The sequence below is a fragment of the Lycorma delicatula genome, chromosome 1 (assembly GCF_047948215.1).
Source record: "Lycorma delicatula isolate Av1 chromosome 1, ASM4794821v1, whole genome shotgun sequence".
Lineage (NCBI taxonomy): Eukaryota > Metazoa > Arthropoda > Insecta > Hemiptera > Fulgoridae > Lycorma > Lycorma delicatula.
The window spans coordinates 273,753,329-273,773,937 of NC_134455.1; the positions used below are offsets into that span (position 1 = coordinate 273,753,329).

General features: G+C 31.2%; 1 protein-coding gene across 1 annotated transcript in view; it reads left to right on the top strand.

The window, feature by feature from the left end:
- Positions 1-20,609, top strand: part of LOC142331932 (ATP-dependent DNA/RNA helicase DHX36-like) — a 139,371-nt gene that overhangs the window by 98,630 nt on the left and 20,132 nt on the right. Inside the window, exons 15-17 of the mRNA XM_075377986.1 lie at positions 11,635-11,823; positions 16,183-16,355; positions 20,159-20,314. Of these exons, the coding sequence (XP_075234101.1) occupies positions 11,635-11,823; positions 16,183-16,355; positions 20,159-20,314 (518 nt within the window). The remainder of the gene's footprint in view (positions 1-11,634; positions 11,824-16,182; positions 16,356-20,158; positions 20,315-20,609) is intronic.

The window sequence follows — 20,609 nt, forward strand, 5'->3', positions numbered from 1 at the left end:
TAATTTAATTAACATTATGAAATAACAGCTGCAGATACACAAAACAAAAAGCAATATCACCTGTCTGACACAAAAAATAGACTAATGTAACTTTACAATCATTTACATAAAGATATACTATGTAACAGAATCACTTAGTACATCAATAATGTAACCAAACTGAAATCTGTCCTAAACTAACATTTCCAATAAATATCAAATATTTGATAAATAGAAGGCATGTACTTACAAACCAAAGTGAATGCTAACTCAAACAAGTACACCCTGCGTCAAAACTCATATTCTACTAATAAGACACACAATACTACTATTAGATTCTATACTACTATTCTATAATTAGATTTCTCCTACACACAATAACTATCCTATGCACAAACTAGTTAGGTAAAATTATATATATATATATATAAAACACAGTACAATACAATTATTTATACAATTTCCTTCAAACTGAAAGTGTATTTCAATTTGTTTTGCCAATGAGAAATTCTCAAGCACTGTAAGAAATTTGTTGTTTTAAAAATTCCAGATAAGTTTTCTGTGACACGTCCTAGTATGAAGAGCTTATTAATTGGTTGTTGATCTTGCCACATCAAATGGTCACCAAAAATCATTGCAAGAAATTTGATTCAACTTTCTTGTAAGAATACAAGAAAGTTGAATCTTGTGTGAAAAACAACACAAGAATCGAGACACAAGAAAACCAAGCATGTTAGTTTTCTTCAGACCATCAATGTGAATTCTGTTTGTTGTTTATACCATTACAGGTAAAAGTAGCTTCATCTGAAAATAATATGAACAGAATTAAATGGTTATTGTTAACCCACTGACAAAACTGCAGTCATCTGACCTGGTAACCAAGCTTAAGGTATTGAACTTTCTGAACCATGATAAGGATGCAGTCCGTGAGGATGTAATGTCCTCCACTGTAGTTTGTGGAATGTTGATTTTGTAGAAATTCTTCACATGCTTGTTTGGAGGTCTAAGCTATACCACCTGAAGAATGTTTTCCCTCTCATCACCATGTACTGGTTGATGTTCCAATGAAACATGAGCACTGGGTAGTGTACCATTCTCATAAAGATTATTAAAAATTCTACAAAATACTTTACGGTTTGCAACTACTCATCCAGGATACCAATGTCTATATTCTTCCACTGCAGCTAGAGCACTTCCATTGCAAAACCCATACACTAAATCATATCAGCATGTTCTGCATGAGTGAAGAGGTTGTGAAATTTTTCAAATGGAAGAATTCAAAACAGAATTTCAATTTTTTAAATCCAGATTCAATTGGAAAAATGTTGGTACAATTAGACTATAACAAATACAAAAACACTACATAACTTGATTTTCAAAAATAATTAAACAATCAGAATTATGTTTTTTGTCAAAAACAACTAAACTGCCGGTTTATTATTAACTCATATTTTGCTGCACTCTGATACACTGATCGTAAAATGATTTCTTAGGTTTATATGCTTCTGAATCATAAATATGATTTTTGATCCTCAGGTATGTTTATTTATCGATGTATGAAATTTTGCAAAAATTCAACTTCAAGAGGAAAGGGTGTCACATTACAAACTGATTTAGCTTACTATTTATATATTTCTACAAATCTAAATAAAAACTAAACAGAACAGAAAGAAATATTAGGGTACAATATAAATGAAATGTTTGTTTTGTTTTAGTATACAATGAATTTATCAAGTTTATTTTTTATGGTAATCAGTAAAACATTTTGGTGAAGTCGAACTTTCCACTTATTACACTAAAATACCATTGTACTTTTACATTGTCAACAGTATATTCTTCTATTTACATTTTTTTCAGGAAGATGCTTGTCAGCTAGTGTCACTGAGTTGTTGCAGTTGAAAACATTGTTGGTTGTCCAAGTCTCTGCATTTGTGGAATGGCAATTTCTTTGTTATTTGTCTTTGATGATCATAATACGATAACTACAAGTCATTAAAATTTGAGTTGCTTGACTTGCTCTTTGTGGACATATTGATAAAGCTCTCATGAATATATTAAAGCTATGTCAAGAATGTTTGAAAACAAAGATCACCATTTGTTTCCTGTCATTGTTATTCGATAGTGCTGACACCATTGTCCAGTCAATCAACCCTAACCATATAGTGATTGTATTGCTTGAGGAGATTTGGCTGTTGGATTGAAATTTTCATTTTTTTCACCTTAGAATACCTTTTGACATTATTCAGAGGTTCAGTAGACTGAAAATTTGTAATTAGGGTAACAGGAGAGTTGTCATCCCATTTTATACTAAAAATTAAATTGGTGGTTTCAGATGATAATCGTATGTCCCACAAGGTTCCTTACATAATGAACAAGAATCTTTCTAAGGGCAGTTCTGAATTCTATTCTAATTAACTATTCCAGTTGCGAAAAAGCCTTCCTTTGTCAGTAAACTTAACAATTATACAAACTAAAACAATCTATCAAAATAAATGCTGTGCTTTCCGGGATTGTCTACAATGCGCAATAAAGCATGTAATCCAAAGATAGAATCTATTTCTGCTTCTTTTCCTTGATAAAGAGAAAAGTTGAAAACGCATCCTTGTGAAGAACATAAACACCACATCTCGTAGCTAAAGTGCACAGGTTTTCCTTTCATAAATATTTTACAAGAATGGTGACCAAAGTATGGTATGATCTGTTCATCTGTTATTGAAAGGTGATGAACAAACACACTGTATTTACCAAAGTTCTTATTCAGAAGATCAATGTAAGGCTGCACTTTAGAAAACTTGTTTGCAGTATTTAACATGTCATTGTCACCCAAATGTAATTTTCTTTTTATATATCTCTATACTGCTGGTAGCTCATGGTTTTCCTTAAGAATATTCATTCTTACTGAACTTGCAAAAACGTAACATTAATTTTTTTCTCTAAATATAGGCATAATAAATGACAGACAATAAGTGTATGTAGAAAAACTCTCACTATTTTTGAGTATGTAATACTCAGTTAAAATAATGTTGTACATTGTGGTGTATTCTTACGTAAATTATTTATAGATCATCTCAGAAGAAGCAAAATATGATTATATTTAGTGAACAATAACATAAAATACTTTTATCAACAAAAAGGGTTTTGCTACAGCTGTATGTGGGTTAACACGTCACAACAATTTTATAACATTGATTAGTAGTATTCAAATTAATTTAGAAGCATACAGTTAACGTTGCCAATCTAACTTTTCAAAGGTTTCAGTTTATTAAACCTTACTAAGAACGGCTGTTTTTAATTTTTACAAATTTATAACATTTTTCTGTTAAGTTTTGTTCTGTTTGTTTTTAATTATAAAGGTTGATTTTTCTTCATAGACTTTATTACATCAGTTTCTCAAAATTATCTACATGTTTTAATAATAAAATATATGCATTTATTAGTCATTTAACAAAGTTATTGTACTTCAAACCTAAAAAAAAGGTTTTCATCCATCACTGAATTTTTTTGCTTTACACTGGATATCATGAAATTTACAGGATGTATAGATCTGGGATTGTTTTTTCTATTTTTCAGGTCAAACAACATAAGAAACCATTTAGGTAAACCCCTTTTATAACTTGTAAAATTTCCTAATAAAAATTTCAGTATGACCTCATTTTACCAAGGGAACTGAAATGTGGGCAGAATTTTTCATTAGTCGTAAACTTAATCACAAAGTGTTTTTGAACTGTTTGTATGAACATTTTTTCCCTATTTCAAGCTCAAAAATCAGTTCCCAAATATTTTCTCTTTTCTCCTGAATTATTCTGCATAATATAAATTCAGGTTGAATTATAGTACAAAAAAATAATTAAATATACAGTTATTTAAAAACATCAGAGTAAAAGTTTTCATTGTATTTTTAAATCTTTTTTATGGAATAATCTAAACTCTAAAAAATGTTATACAATTTAATTCTTTTAAAAGTACTTGTATCTCAAAAATATATTCCTTGGTTTATAAAAAAATCTTTTGCTATTGCATGATTAAATGATTATGGAATTATTTATTTCTTTTAAATATAATCTACATTGACAGTCATAAAACATAAAATTTCCAGAATGTGGATTGAGAATACTGTTTAAATTTGTAAAATTTAAAAATCTGGTCTTTAGCTCAGATTTTCAGATTCTACTCTCTTTACAACTTAACAAAAATGTTGGCATATCTAGTAAATTTCAATACTTAATATCATTTGGCAAAATTGATTTACAGAACAAAATTTGACTTAATGACATTTATTAAGTAATATATATTTGTCTTATAACAAAATTGGAAGAATTTACTTTTAACATATATAGCTAATTAAAGATCCCCATTTCAAATTTCTTTCTATGGTTACACAAAAAATATTAGTTTCATTTATTTAGGTACATCACACTGAGCTGTGATTGTCTTTAAGGCTCACTGACAGGATTTACATGATATTTTACAGACATAATTTTATTTCTCAGACTTTACGTAGAAGTTTATCATGCCTGATTTGTTTGAATTAAGATTCAGTTTGTTAGATAAACCATTCATTAACCGATTTGCTATTTTCCATCATTTTTGATTATAAAAAAACAGATTGAAATGTGAAAATTGGAATCAACATTTTATAATTGATGAAGATCTGTATCATAATATAGAGTTACAGAATCCTCTGTTATTGCAAAGAATAAGAAATTTAGTAAAGGAAAAGGGTGAGCCCTACTTTTTGGGTCCACGTTTAAATTGACCCAGATCAGATATGTAAAAATAAATCATATGAGTATTTTTGGAATTTTTTCTGCTAAGGGAGGACACTTAAACTGTCTGGATAAGAAATATTTATAGTGTAGTCAAAGAATACTATAATCAGCCTCAACAAAAGCATATGACAGATCATAAAAAAACTCGTTATCCAAGCTACTGTGAATCCTCTTCAATAAAATCAAAAATGGTTGTGGCCATTTATTACTCTTGATAAAACTATCTTGTCTAGTAGATAAAACATTATACACAGAGACTTAAAGGAATTAAGTTTTTGAAGACAAGCATACTTAAGTATTTTTGACTTTGGAAAAGTGAAGAATATTGGACTATAATTACTGTTACTCATTTTCCCCCACTTCTTGTGGGTAGGATAATGTTGCTATATTTAAATATTTAAGGTAAAACTGCAGAAGAAAATGAAAATTGCAAATATAAATATGTCATTTCATTTACCTCTTTCAACAATTTCCTTCAGTACCATCAAATTTAAAAGATATTATTCAGTTTGATATTATATTCATAACTTTAATATGCCAGTTATTTCACTAACAGGTTAAACACAAAGGATAAGTTATTGAATTAAAAGTGAGTATACTTTTGCCAGCAACATAACCATAACCCACCGGGTTGGTCTAGTGGCTAACGCGTCTTCCCAAATCAGCTGATTTGGAAGTCGAGAGTTACAGCGTTCAAGTCCTAGTAAAGCCAGTTATTTTTACATGGATTTGAATACTAGATCGTGGATACCGGTGTTCGTTGGTGGTTGGGTTTCAATTAACCACACATCTCAGGAACAGTCAAACTGAGAATGTACAAGACTACACTTTATTTATACTCATACATATCATCCTCTGAAGAATTATCTAAACGGTAGTTACCGGAGGCTAAACAGGAAAGAAAGAAAGCAACATAACCATAGCTGTCATGAATATTATTTACATTGTCAATAAACAGATCATTTATTGCCTAAAATTGTTTTCAGGCATAATAGCCCTTTATTTCCTATATATCACTTCTATTTTGAATTAAGTATTATATTTTAATATAATATATTTTGAAATATGTTGCTGGCGGATGCTGTCACCAGCACCTCATCAATATTTTCTTTAACATCAGGAAGGCACACAACACACAAAATGTTTAGTATTTTCTAGCATGTGAGACCCTTTTATTCCTAAGTTTTTCTTAACGGTGACCCAGTTGCTATCTCTCCTGACATTAAATTTTTAGATTTGGTTTTTTATAGCCATTTTACATGGGTCAAACACGTAAAACAATTAACTATGAAATGTTTCAATGTTTTAAATATTGTTTCAATGTTTTAAATATTCTGTGAGTCCTTAGCAACACCAATTGGGAGCCGATTATCATGAATGTTGCGCTTTTATTATTTTTTACTTTGGTCGTGTTTGGATTATGGTTGTGTCGCCTGTTCTTCAGTGTGTGATACCATTCTTAAGATGCTGGATGCTGTACATCATAGTTCTCTTTGTCTTGCTACAGGTGCCTTTAGATGAAGCCCTGTTACAAGCATATTTGTTGATTGTGGTGAGAACCATCACTTTAGGATAAATGGGACCAGATGATAGCATCTTATTTTGCTTGTCTTAAAGGACGACCAAATTACCCAATTTTTAAAGTAGTCCTTCCATACCCTCATTTGCAATGCTGAAGACCATCCATGTTATACAGCACCAGTGGGTGTTTGTACCTGGCATTTACTGTACCTTTTAAATTTGGACATACCTTCTATTTTCCCAACCTATGTCTGTTCATATCCTTTATGGAGACTCGATCCCATAAATTTTAATTTTGACCTTATCTTACCGTATATGTAAAATATCAACACATATCCTTCAGCAAATGCTTACGAACTTCTTTCCAAATCAAACCCAGATACTAGTATACATAGGTGGTTCAGAATAGAATGATACTGCTGGATATGCAGTTGTCATTAGTGACAGAATCTATATTTTTGGTTTGCCTAGTATCACAAGCATCTTTACTGCCAAACTGCATGCCATTAATAAGGCTTTGAATATCATTAAGCAAAATGCCATAGTGAATCCCAGCTGTAGAAGATTTATATTCTAGACATCATTTTGTCATATAATACAAATCAAATCTATATGTATATATTCATGTAATCTATAATGCAATTGTTGAGTTGAACTGTTGTAACACACAACTGAGTTTCTGTTGGATGCCTAGCCACATGGGAATTCCAGGTAATGAACATTCAGATTCTGCTGCTAAAGATGCATGTAGACAACCATCTTTTACTGATTTTGATACTGCTACCGACTTTACTAATTCTGTAGAACATACTCCTCGAGCAAAATGGCAAGGTGACTGGACTGCTACAGTAATAAACTCCGATACATCAGAGATACTGTGTTGTTATGGGACTCTTCAAATAGAAAAATTCACTGAAAGGAAGTGGTGCCAAGTGCCAAGTGTTTTAAGACATACCAAAACTACTCACAGATATCCAATGTCATCAGAAAACGCATCACTTTGTGTACAATGTGATTACTGCTTGACTGTGCACCATATCCTTGTGGATTGCATATATTGTGTGACCTTGTGTCATAAATTAAATTGCCAAGAAACATTCTCCGCTGTATCCTAGGCAATTTGTTGTTTCTACGAAGCATCAGTTTACTTAATAAAATTTAATATTATTTGTCATTTGACACCAATAATCAAGTTTTGATTTCGTTTTGTTATTCATTTGTATTTTTTATTCTACTGCTAACCATTTTTATTATTTTATTATGGTTTTAATTTTAGTTCTTTAATCTTTTTCTTATCTGAAAAGAGGCACTTTACAGGCCTCTCAGACTTTGTTAAATTTTATGTATATTTATTTAAATTTTGTATTTTTTGTTTGCTCTTCTTTTTAAATATCATAAAGTATATTTATTTTTAAGATTCTGACTGTAATATTAGTTTTTAGTGATAGTTTAGCTGTGATACTAGTTGTAAAAGTTTTTTGTTTTTAATATTTTAGTCTTTGTCTAGTTTTTTCTTTTGTTCTAGGCAATAACATGAAACCGTTTATTGCTCAAAAAATCTTTTATTTACTTTAGAAAGTTTACGTTTTAATTTTACAAAAATTAAACAAAATCTGTACACAATTTTAACTTGTTCATGAATACACATAAAGCCTTATTGGCACATCATTGTGTATAAACACTAGCCCAATGAGTGTTATGTAATGTGTATTTAAAAAAATTGTTAAGTTCCTCGTTAACATTTCTTCTCCATTACATTCATATTCAACATGGTATGTTATAATATACAAAGAACCAGAATCTCTCATTGACTAAACAGAAGTAATAAATACTAAGTAAGAAAGTACTTACAATTCAACACTTTCATTCTTTGACATAACTGATTTTTGCACTAATATAATTGTACAAGAAATCATCACCATATTACATGACACTGTGAAAAATAATAATATACTTACCTGAAATAAATTTAACACAGACAATGTCAAAGCAGAATATTTCACAAAAACTCATAACTAAAATACTTTTAAAACATTTTAAAAATACATTTATGCTATATAATAAAAAAACGTACCAACAAAATGTTATACTGACACTGCTGCTTGGTTGACAACATATTTCTATACAAAGCCAATCCCAGATAATGTCATAGCATTCCTCATTCTGTAGGGGAAAGTAAATCCATCTTATATTTCAGTTTAGATTATGAACATAATGAAAATTTTCAGTTTCCTAGATCTTATTGTATCCAAAATAGACATGAATACCTTTAAAAAAAACAGTTCCAATCAACCAGTGTAACAAAACGTGCTGATTTTTCACTTATACTACATTGATTGTTATGTATACCCTGACATCTCTCAACTGTATTGAAGAAATGACATTAAAATAAATAGCTCATGTTAATGATTATGCACCTGTACTGATAGCTAAGTTACATAAAACAGAACAAAAAAGCACCATTTGTTAACAGAAAACATATGATTCTACAATCATTCATTTGAAATTCAGTATTTTTTGAAAAATAGGTTAGTTTAATGATTTGGAAACTGTATATCACTCTGTAACAACAAAATAAATATCAATAATCACTGCAGCTGAGGAACAAATTGATTAAATTGCAAAGTATGATTGAATAATATATTGGGCAAAATGAAAGCAAGTTTCTCCAGCTGCACTAAGTAACTACTATCTTTGCTTCAAGAAATGTTATTGTTTTATACTATACAAAGTTTTATTTGGTAAAAGTCAACATTATATGAGGGTGATTCAAATATAAACTGGAATTTTTGTTTTGTTATTTACTGAAGGATAATAAAAATACATACAATATTATTTTTTTATATTTCTCTTTTGGAAAACACATTTTTCCCAGCGGATAGGCAGCTTTTTGATCCCACTATCATAAAATGAAGGTGGGCATGACAACCAATTTCGCACGACCCCTTCAATAGCAGCATCATCAAATTTCTGCCTTCCAAGTGCTTCTTTTAGTGGTTCAAACAAATGATAATCACAGGGCCATAGGTCCAGTCTGTATGGAGGGTGCTCCAGTGTAGTTCAGAATAAGGATGCAATTTTTTCTTGAGTTTGAGCTGTGGTATGAGGCCAAGTATTGTCGTGAAGCAGAATGACATCTCAGATTAGAAATGACATCTTTTTTGACGATATATGAGTTTTTCTTTGTCTAAAAGTTGGCAGTAGTATGCATAATTCACTGTACAATGTTCATGGAGAAAATCAACATGCTAAATTCCTTTGAAATCAAAAAATACTGTGGCCAGAAGCTTTCCGGCTGACAGTCGAGTTTTGGTTTTAATGGGTGCAGTTTCTCCCTTTTTTTCACCACTCCATACTTACCTGTTTTGATTCTGGAGTGTAATGGTGCACCCAAGTTTCATTGCAGATCATGATTCAATGCAAAACAAATTTTCCTTCAGCTTGGGAATGACTCAACAACCGCTGGCACACTTCTAGCTGATAGAGCTTCTGACCTTCAGTCAGAAGATGAGGGACCCATCGTGCTGCCACTTTTTTAAATCCAAGATCGCCAGTCATGATTACTTGAGCATTGCCGTAGCCTATTCCGATCTCAGAAGCAATTTCTGCAATTGTTAAATGACGGTTGTCCTTGATAAGGTGATGAACCATGAGAATGTTTTCAGCAGTACTGCTTATCCTTGGGCGTTGTTAATGACCTTTATTTTCAACTAGTTCCTGTCCTTCTGAAAACTGCTTATGCCAATCATACACTTGAGTCTCACAATCAAGTGTGTTGTCCACAAACTGTGCCTAAAGTCTTCTCAAAATTTTGGATGGTTTCACACCCTTTGCCATGAGAAATTTAATAATAATATGTTGTGCAACGTGCAATTACATCCCCTGCTCTGACATTGTGATATTGACTAAAAAAAGTAGTGAGCTGGCTTTCTAGGAATGGGATCCCCTCCATGCATCCCTATGTACAACACTGAGAAGCCACCCTCCTCTCCATTAGCCGTGTGTCACCGACAACAAAAATTCTGGTTTATATTGATTGACCCTCATATTTTATAACATCTGAAATGAAGACTAAGATAACAATCATAGGTACTTACCACACTATCATGTACAGTAGATTATAGTTTCACAAAAAGAATATTCCTGAGACAACTTAGGTATTATTGGAAACAGAAACGCATCATTGTTTAGTATAGCTAATGCTTATGAACTGAACAAATTGAGAAGAAATTTGAATTTGGTGAAACCCTAATATCCTCTAGATCGATTCCTTCATTACGTTGTATAACATGCATTAAGTTAGAATAATTTCTTCCAAGTTGTGTGCTGTCTAATAAACAGATGTTGCTTTACATATATTTATAACTTTCCAAAAATTAAAAAAAAAAACAGCTTGCCAAATGCTGACCTGAAAAAATCAGGCAAACATTATTTATCTAAAAATAACTTTTCCTGATGATTACATTCACATTTTTACTTTCCTGGCATCATAGCTCTAAAGCTATGCTGCAAGAAGGAGAGTATGGTCAGAAAATGGGGTATGGGTTTTTTTTGCATTTCTTAATGTTTCATGACACAGGGACCCCAAAAAACAAAAAAAAGTTGCGGTTTATGTTCAGATTGTGGATACCAGTGTTCTTTGGTGGTTGGGTTTCAATTAACCACATATCTCAGGAATGGTCGACCTGAGACTACAAGACTACACTTCATTTACATTCATATGTATCATTCTAATTCATCTTCTGAAGTAATACCTTATGGTGGTTCCGGAGGCTAAACAGAAAAAATATAGAGGGTAATGCGCATACGTATATATGTACATGTGTTTGTGTCTTTAAAGCTTAATAACCTTTGACTGGATAAACAAATTTTGATGAAATTTGACACAGAGACTTGTGTGCATGAGGCAGTTTGTTGATGAAAGTTTGTGATCAGTATCTTCAGGGTATGGATTAGATAACCTCTTTGGGGTCAATTTTCTACATATTGCAAACATAACCCCACTTTACATGAAGTACATGCTTATTTTACCATTTAAAATTTTTCCCTTTCCAAAAATTGAAAAAAGTTGTCTTTATTTATTGCATATTTTTTAACCAAATTTGTTTTATGTCTTCCAAAGCATAGTATTAGTGCAAGTGGTCCAAAAAATACTTTGAGGACATTCTTGAGGGTGGGAGTGAATCAAAGTTTAAAAGAATTGATTTTTTGAATTTTTTCATGTATAATTATTTTTCCACTATATATCAATAAATAACCACTGCCAGTAAAGTATAAAAACTTTGTTTTCACCTTTTTAGTTGTTATGATAGTTTATTAATTTGTTAATGAATATTCATGTAATGATGTTTTCTTTTATTCTTAGATGCTGCATATGTTAAATGCATTGGACAAGGATGAAACCCTAACACCTCTTGGATACCACCTTGCACAGCTTCCACTAGATCCTCAGACTGGCAAAATGATCCTGATGGGTGCATTGTTTAAGTGCATTGATCCTATTTTCTCCATTGCTGCTAGTCTTAGTTTCAAAGACGCATTCATTATACCTTTGGTAAGCTATTATATTATTTACCTTATTCGCTGTGTATGTGTGTGTTTTTTTTGTCTGTGTATTATATGAAAGAAAATAAATAGTGTTCCCTCCCACCATATTTCAACATCCACACATTCCTTATGAATTGTGTGTGTATGGTTTTATGTACTAAGTTACTTTATTCAACAAAAGCTCTGAAAAAAAATTATATTCTGAATAAAGTAAAACATGATAAACATTATTTCTTACAGGTACTACTAATATTTGGGAGATGGTAACACTCTTCGTTATTAGAGTCCAGTTTTTGCTTAAATTCTGATTCCCAGAATAGCCCTAACTTTTCATTTGCATTTATCATATCCTTGATCGTCTACAAATTTCTCTGAAATTACTTTTTTCTCCTTATTACCACCTGTAATCTTTCTCATGGTATACAATCAGAGTCTTTTGCTTTTTCACAAGTGTCTATTATACTTCAAACATTTAGTATTAACTATTGTTCGGTATAAATGAAAAATCTGTTATTGACATGTTCCTTCTGCATCAAAACTGCTTCTCCTGGATCTTTCAAAAATCTGGATGCATGTGGGGTTAACGTAATAGTTACCTAAATTATTGTAATCATATCTTTGGACAAATTTTTTAAATACTGCTATAATCACACCCCTACTCATCATTGTTTTAGGCTTTTATTTCTCTGTAACTTTTTCAAAATACTTATTACCTAATAAATTACTATCTATTGTCTTTGTTATTTCTGTCTTCACCTCATAGTATCCTGATGATTTAAAAACTTGACAGGTACAAAGAACTGAGAGAGGACACAATGGATAATACACAATAAGAGCTTCCAAATAATTTTTACAAATTCCAAAACAGGACACCCTCTTCAACAAATAATTTTATATATATTTTACAACTTTGCTGTAATGAACTGCAATATTTCAGTACTGTAAAAATAAGAAATTGTTATAAAATCAACTATTAAAGAAAAAAAATTAATAAATTAATTATTTGAAATATAATTTAGTTTTTGGTATGTTTGATGAAGTGGTGAATTAATTATTCTATTTTGTTTTTGAAGTTAATTCAGTTTTTTTTGTGTATTGTTTTTCTTATTGAATGTTTGTATTCATTTTTTGTATTTTTTTAACTTTTTGTAAATGTTTGTTATAGATCATTCTCTTTGTTTCCAAGCCTTTATTTTTCTTTTTCAATTCACAGAACAAAGTTTCATCAAACGTTTCTTGCAGCAGAACTGGATAATTATATCTACTACCCTCTGCCTAGAAATAATAAATTATCTTTTTAACTTTAATATTATTTTGTTTTCTTCCATATCAGATTTCATTTTACAAAATTATCGGCTTATACAAGCTTGTAGATATCTTAACCTCCTTAATTATGACTAATTCTTCTATTTTGTCTCTTACTCTGCAGCTTGCAGATTTAAATCAGAATTTAAAATTTTTAAATGGTTTCAGAATGTTTTATATTTTTCTAATATTAATAATAACTATTTAACATAGGATTTTCTTTGTTAATGAATATATCCTACTCTACTAAATGGCATTTGTATGTGTGTCTGTGTGTGCGTTTCCCTTAGCTTAGCACCGGAATGTTCTGATCACTAGCGGAAAATCCCGATTCGTTAGTACATGTCTCGTGGTGGTCAGGTGTGTATATGTGTTATATTATTATATATCGCTATACCGTATATGTACGAAATATATATATATTTATATATCAAAGTTTTGGGAAAAATTCAGTACTTTTTAACTGGATGCGAATTTGCAGACGAAAATCTCAAATTTCTTGAAAACGGTCGGTCCTAAATTTTCTTGAAAACGGTCGGTTGAAAAATTTTTTCAACCTCCTTGATGATATTGATGACCCCCCCCCCATCTGCTCCCAGTGGTACCCGTTGGATGATAATATTTTCAAGTGCACATGGAGCACCATTCAGAAATTGAGAAGGGGAAGCGATGGGGTGCCACTGTAATATCTCGGCAACTGCTCATCCGATTTTCACAATTCAAATGACATATGTATCAGCAGGTTGAGCACTATCTGTTTAACACATCAGATATATTCTTGATCGACCGAGTCTTGGTTATCTGGAAATTAATTCGTTTAGTCCTATGTTTTGATTGGACTTGCCGTAAAAGTACCGATCTGATCTGATAAATACATTAAACCTGTGCGCTAGTGCAGTTGTAAAGTATAAAGTTAAGACAAAAGTAGAAAACAAAAAATATATAAAAAATGTTTAAAACACCATTCTTAAATTAAACGCAGCAAAAGTTTAGGACAGTATCTCAGAATGGATTTAACAAGCTTTAATGGTGATATGTAAGATTATGTAAAAGTCGTAGCTTCAAATTAAAAATTTGATGTTTTTGCCAATTTTTATTTCCTTGTACAAAGTAAAGAAAGTATTGTTTGTGATGGTGAAAAATTTCAGATTTAAAAGTAAATATCCATTTTGACCATCACTGAATCCATTTTTACTAATATCGGCGTGATGTCTGTCCGTACATATGTATCTCGCATAACTCAAAAACAATAGCCGTAGGATGTTGAAATTTTGGATTTAGGACTGTTGTAACATCTAGTTGTGCATCTGCCTTGTTATCTGCAATCGACTGAACCAAAGGTGTCCAAAAAAGCCCAAAATCTCTAAAAATTTGGATTTTGGACTTAGTAATAAGCCCTCATTGAGAGCGTTTCAACGATATATCATAAGTGGTACTTATTTTCATTGGTTCCAGAGTTATAGCCGAATAAAATTTTAATTAATGAAATATTTGGATCTTACAAGGGGAAAGCCACTTGGTTTGAATCACACTTCATCCCCTTTTTTTAATTTAAATATATTGATAATTATTAATCGCTGATTGTAAGAAAAAAATTACAATAAATAATAATTCGTGAAATAAAATTTTATGTACTTTTAAAAAATGTGTATATGTAATTTAATTGGCATTATTACATTTGTGTATGTGTAATAATAGATTTGGTGAAACTTCTGATTATTTAATATTAATTAATTATAATTTAGAATCATATTATTTTTGGATTTTCTAGTTTAATTTTTGTTTAATTTTATCTACATTAAAGTTAACTACAGAGTAACTGAAAAGTAGACCCTCACAAGAACAACATATACATGAAGGCATACATGCCAGATATTTAATAAATTGCAAAAAATTCTTATCTTCTAGTTCATTACTGCTCTGATATTGTCTGACAATATTCTTCCTAAGTCGGAGTGGATCATCATTTCATTTATTCGTTTTTTGTTGCCAATCATTTAATTACTCTTTGGTTTGATATAATTCTTCTGATCTTAATTTGTGTACATGTTCTCTAGTTTTCAAATTTTCTCTCTCTTTATATTCATCATCAACTCTCTTAATCTATTTATTCTTTCCTTGGTCTTAACGTTTTCTTCCTATGTATTTATCATCTTCTCTTAATGTTTTTATTCTTTCTTTAGTTTTAACATTTTTTTCCTGTTTATATTTATTATCTTCTCTTAATCTTTTTATTCTTTCTTCGGTTTTAACATTTTCATCCTCTTTGTATTTATGATCTTCTCTTAATTTTTTTTATTCTTTCCTGTTCTTAAAATTTTCTTCCCCTTCATATTCATCTTCTTGTTGTTTTTTTGAGATAGATTTCTTCATGTTAGCTTTCTTTTTCCTGTATGATTGTTTCTTTTTTTTATTATTCACCAAATAATCCAATAATAAAAACTGAATATTATACACCGTGAGGTTGAAATTAACATTTATAACCAGTATACAGGAGTTCACTAAACGGAATAGTTTAATTATTATTAACTTTTATTTATATGACACACCAGAAATCTAAAACTTTGTTGTTAATCAGCAACACAAGAAGATACAAATAATACTGGTCTAATAATATTCATATTATTAGAGTAATAAAGGGACTTTTACTCTATCCTAATATTTCATGCAAGATTGTTGAATTAATAATTGTATAAATATTTGATGTTAATAAAAATTAATATTTCAGCAATTGTGTAACTGTCCACTTTATTAAAGAATTTGAGGATCATATCTCACTTAAATGAAATAAGTTTAAATGAATTGCAGTAAAAATTGTGTATATGTAATTTAATAGGCATACAAGGAAGTCATGTTGTGTCTACATCAGATTTTTTCTTAACAGGAGGCAGCATGCCGTAGGCATGCCTTGCAGCTAGTTCTTTAAATAATAATAATAAAAATAATATAGTTAATATGTAAAATGAAATTCATATTTACTTTTTTGATTTTAAATGGACACTTTTTTATTTAAAAATAAATGTACATTTTTATTTTACTTATTCTAATTTTTGTCTTTCAGGGTAGAGAGAAAGAAGTAGATGAAAAAAAAGAACATTTTGATATGGGAAGGAAAAGTGACCACTTAGTTACAGCTGAAGCATTCAGTCAGTGGGAGCTTGCTGAGTATGAAGGTTGGGGAAATTCCTTCTGTCAGAGGAATTTCCTGTCGCGCAACATTCTCTACCTCCTTAGGTTTCTTTTATATATACATTTTTTTCCACTTTTTACTTTTATCAGAGAGTTAGATTTTCACCTACGTTTATGTTAAAATATAAAATTTATATTTTTATGGTTTTATTACTTTATTAAACTTATTACAATAAAAGCTGACAATAATAGAATTGTCATGATTAAACTGTTCTCTCTATCATAATTGAATTGTGCAGCAATAATAATTAAGAGCAGTAATAATGATCATATAATTGTGCAATAATTAAAAACAGTTCCTGACATTAACATAGTATGTCGCTAATGAATGCTGTCTCATTTATTTTTAAATTTCAAAAGTACACTGCATATAAAATTATTCCAGGCTCTGTAAGACATCAAAAATATACCTTTTTGACCTCAGAAAACAATGATCATTCATAATGATTTCTTAAAATGTATACTATTATGACCTTTTCCAAGCCTTGGTGAGAAGGTGTATATGGAGTTCTAGATGTATCAGAAAGTACAAAATCTGAAACTCTTAATGTGGCAAAACTAAAAAAGCTTCATTAATGAACCTGTGCTGTAAATGAATGTGTGTTAATGATGTTTGGTAAACTTAAATGATGTAATTATATGAATTGGTTCAGCTTGACATTAAAATAAGTAATTTATATTTTATCATCGGTCATGTTACGGGAAGAAAGATTTGTTTACCTATCTCTTATAGGAATAAAAAATGCAGATGCCATCCTTGATTTTTGTGGGTTGGTTAACAGTTTTGGACCTAACTTGCACACTGTTCATTATAGACCTGTTTTTCAATCAGAGTTATGTATACTACTCTTTAATTTCTCTGGAAATACCATTGCCAGTACCCTTTAATTGTAAAATGTCTAGTTCAATAAGATCCTCTTTCCCCACTCCTCTCTTCAGCATAAATATTCATATGAAAAAAAATTCACAAGGTGAAAAAAAGTCACTTCCTGCTTAATATGTTGGTTGTGTACAGATTTGTTTATTGTGGTTACTACATAACCTGTTGCCAAATGGCTTTGATGGCACATAGCACTTATTAACATTATGGTAGCTCTGAAATGGGCTGTTTTTGTCATTGACTGGCTTCGACAGCTCGTTGTAATTACTAAACTTATGGTAGCCCTTAGAAGGGCTGTTATTGTCAAATGGCTTCGACGGCTCGTAATTCATAACCTTGTGGTGGCCCTGAAAAGGGTCGTTTTTTGCATTAGTTCTGAGAAGAACTGTTGGATTGGGAAGCTGGTCTCCGTCAAAGTTTGGGAGTTGCGGCTCATCCATTGAAGTCAGACTGGGCTTTCCCTCAGCGGCAGTTAGGTCCCCACTACAGCATGGTAGTGGTGGCCCCTAGAGCCCTGCAGTGTTGGGTCGGCGTCAGTTGTCCTTTGCCGACATGACTGAGGCAGTTTTCCTCAAGCGATCCCATACTGGGCCGGCTTCTGCTGCTGAGTCTGCTGGCCAGGGCGATTGAAGCCCAGCGAACTGGAGCGGGAAGGTAGCGTCCATGTCCAGCGGCTCCCTCAGCAGGCTGGCCAGGCCTGCTGCTCTGACAGGATGTTGGCATCCACTGGGAGGCCCCATGTTGAGGTGGCCAAGGAACTTCTTCTTCTTCTTCTTGGTCTTCTCCAGGTGGTGGTTGAAAATTCACTTTCGTGCACGCTCTTTTATTGGAGCCTGAGAGTGGTGGGGTGCAGCGCCACTATGGTGGGAGAACTTCATGGCAGTAATGATGCTTGTATCAGTACGTTCATATACTGTGCCAGCTCACATCGGAGTAGCTATACCGTGTTCGTCCACCGATATTAAATTAGGCATGTATGTGGTAACAAACCGAATGATGAATGGAATGAACTTGAAGAAGTGGTTATGGGAAAAGTAGATTCCAAATTTGAAACCAGTGTTGTTATAAGGATAATGTATTATACAATAATAATCTCATTTTAAAAAATTCAAACATGAGCTTTTGAAAAAATGTGATCCATTAATGGCTTTCTAAAATAGCATACAGATTAATAAAAATGTTTTCAAGCTTGAACTGGGTAAGCCAGTAGAGGATCATACACTAGCTGATTAAAATACTCTATAGATGAAATGTCATATTAACATAATTTTTATCAAAATATGCTATTTATTATTTATAGTACGGGTTCCCCCTTTACTGTATTCCAGTTATTCCATTGTTGTTAAGTTTCTTGGTGGTTTCAAAGAAGTCCTTTTGCTTGCATTTCAAACAACTTGCTGTAGATTCAGAGCTTAACTTGCATCATAAGGATAGAGCAGAAAATCTCATTAAATAAGCAGAGAATGGTACTTTTTATTACTGACGTAAATTTTTTGTTTTCTTTGAAGAAGAAAAGATTATGTTTCTATTGCATACTTCTAATTCATACTTCAGTTCAGAAGTAAATTGTTTGGGTAACCAAGTCTCATCATAAATCTAAATAAAATTAAAAAACTTTTTCTCTTCTTAAAACATTAAAGGATTCCTTTTGCTACTACATAATCTTCCTTTTGCTCTGTTGTTAATAGGGTGGAAACCTCTGTTTTATAAGTTCATGTTCAGCATTTCCTCAACCTTCAAACATGTCTGTGTCAATTCTGCAACAGTAATTCAGTTATCATCATACATAATAAGGAGTGATGATATTCTCAGTCCATAGCATGAGGTTCATTTTCTACTTACTCTTCTTTCTTCATGGAATGGTTCTGACCAATTTTACATTCTTGCCTGCAGTAAGCATTCTTCCTGAACTGTATTTGATGTCTAATAAAAAATGTAAAAGGCTTCATCTTTTCAGTTAAGTTAGATTTTTTGTTGAGTAATTCTTAAACACTACTTGGCATTTCTTTCTCAGATTTCATAACAGCAGTTGGTTCATTATAGCAGAAATTCTGTTGCAAGAACAGGCTTGGGCAGTATCTCTTGTAATAGTCTGAACCTTTCAGAACATGTGTATTATGTGAAGGAAGGAAACAAAATATTCATTTTTATTAAAACAGTTATCATATTTATTGCTCGTATGTACTTCTATACTTAATTATTTTACAAGTTATGAGTATAGTATACTTCATTAGTTTTTAATGTTGTTGTGGAGAGCATATGGTGGTGAGGCATGTTTCTTTGCATTGAATAGATTGAATATAAAATTCAGTAGTACTGACATGTTTAAAAAAAAAAAAATATTCCAATTTACAACTCTGAAACATGTAAGTGTGCTAATGGGCAGCATTAGTAGAGTAAACTTGTTCCTAAAAAGTAATGAGGAAATGAACCAATAAGAAATGCCAGTGAAATGTCCAATAAAGAAATGAGGAGTCTTAAAGAATAAATGAGAAATTAATTAAGATAAGTTGTGAAAATTAGAAAATGAATTAATGTAAAAGCGAATTTATTTGCAAAATCAAAGTATTTCTAGATGTAATGCAGTTCTTGCAGTGCTATTTTATAGAAAATTGTAGCTATAACACTTTATCACTGCAGTTTGTAATTTTATTTAGAATAAAAAATGTAATTATTCATAGATAGTTTCTGTATTTCATTTGATTGACTCCAAATTAAATACTTGTATTTCCATTTCATAGCTCTAAGCCTGTAGTTATAGTTAATTCTAGAAAATAGTTAACTAATAATTAACCTCTTGTAATATAATCAGTTAGTAGTTCTTTGTTGGTTTTTCTAATTAATTTTGATGTTTGTAATTTAAAAGGATATTTGCTGACTTTCACATTACCTCTGCTTCACTATGTTTTTGTAGAATTTTTTTGGCTTGTAATTAAAGATGATAAATTTAATAATTACTATATTTCAGAGATATGAAGAAACAATTTGCTGAGTATTTATATGATATGAATTTTCTTAGCCTAAAAGACCATAAAGCTGCTGAGTCTAATATCAACTCAGAAAATGTAGGTCTAATCAGAGCAATCATTTGCTCTGGTCTCTATCCTAATGTAGCAGTTGTTAAGTAAGTAGATATTATAATAATCTATTTTAGTATTACTCCATAAAAATTTTATGGTGAAATTAAAACAGCATTATGTACAATAATCTATATGCGATTGTAAAAGCACAGATAGGGAGCAAGAGGGATATTTGTTGTCCCTCTTTCCTCAGAAAAAAGGAGGCAAGAGTGCCATTTTTCCGCTCCAACCCAGTTCCCTTGTAATCTTGGTTCTAGTACATGACTTAATTTAGTATTCAATTTATAGATCATTTCTAGAGTCCCATTTATAAAGAGATTCAGTAGAGATTCATTTATA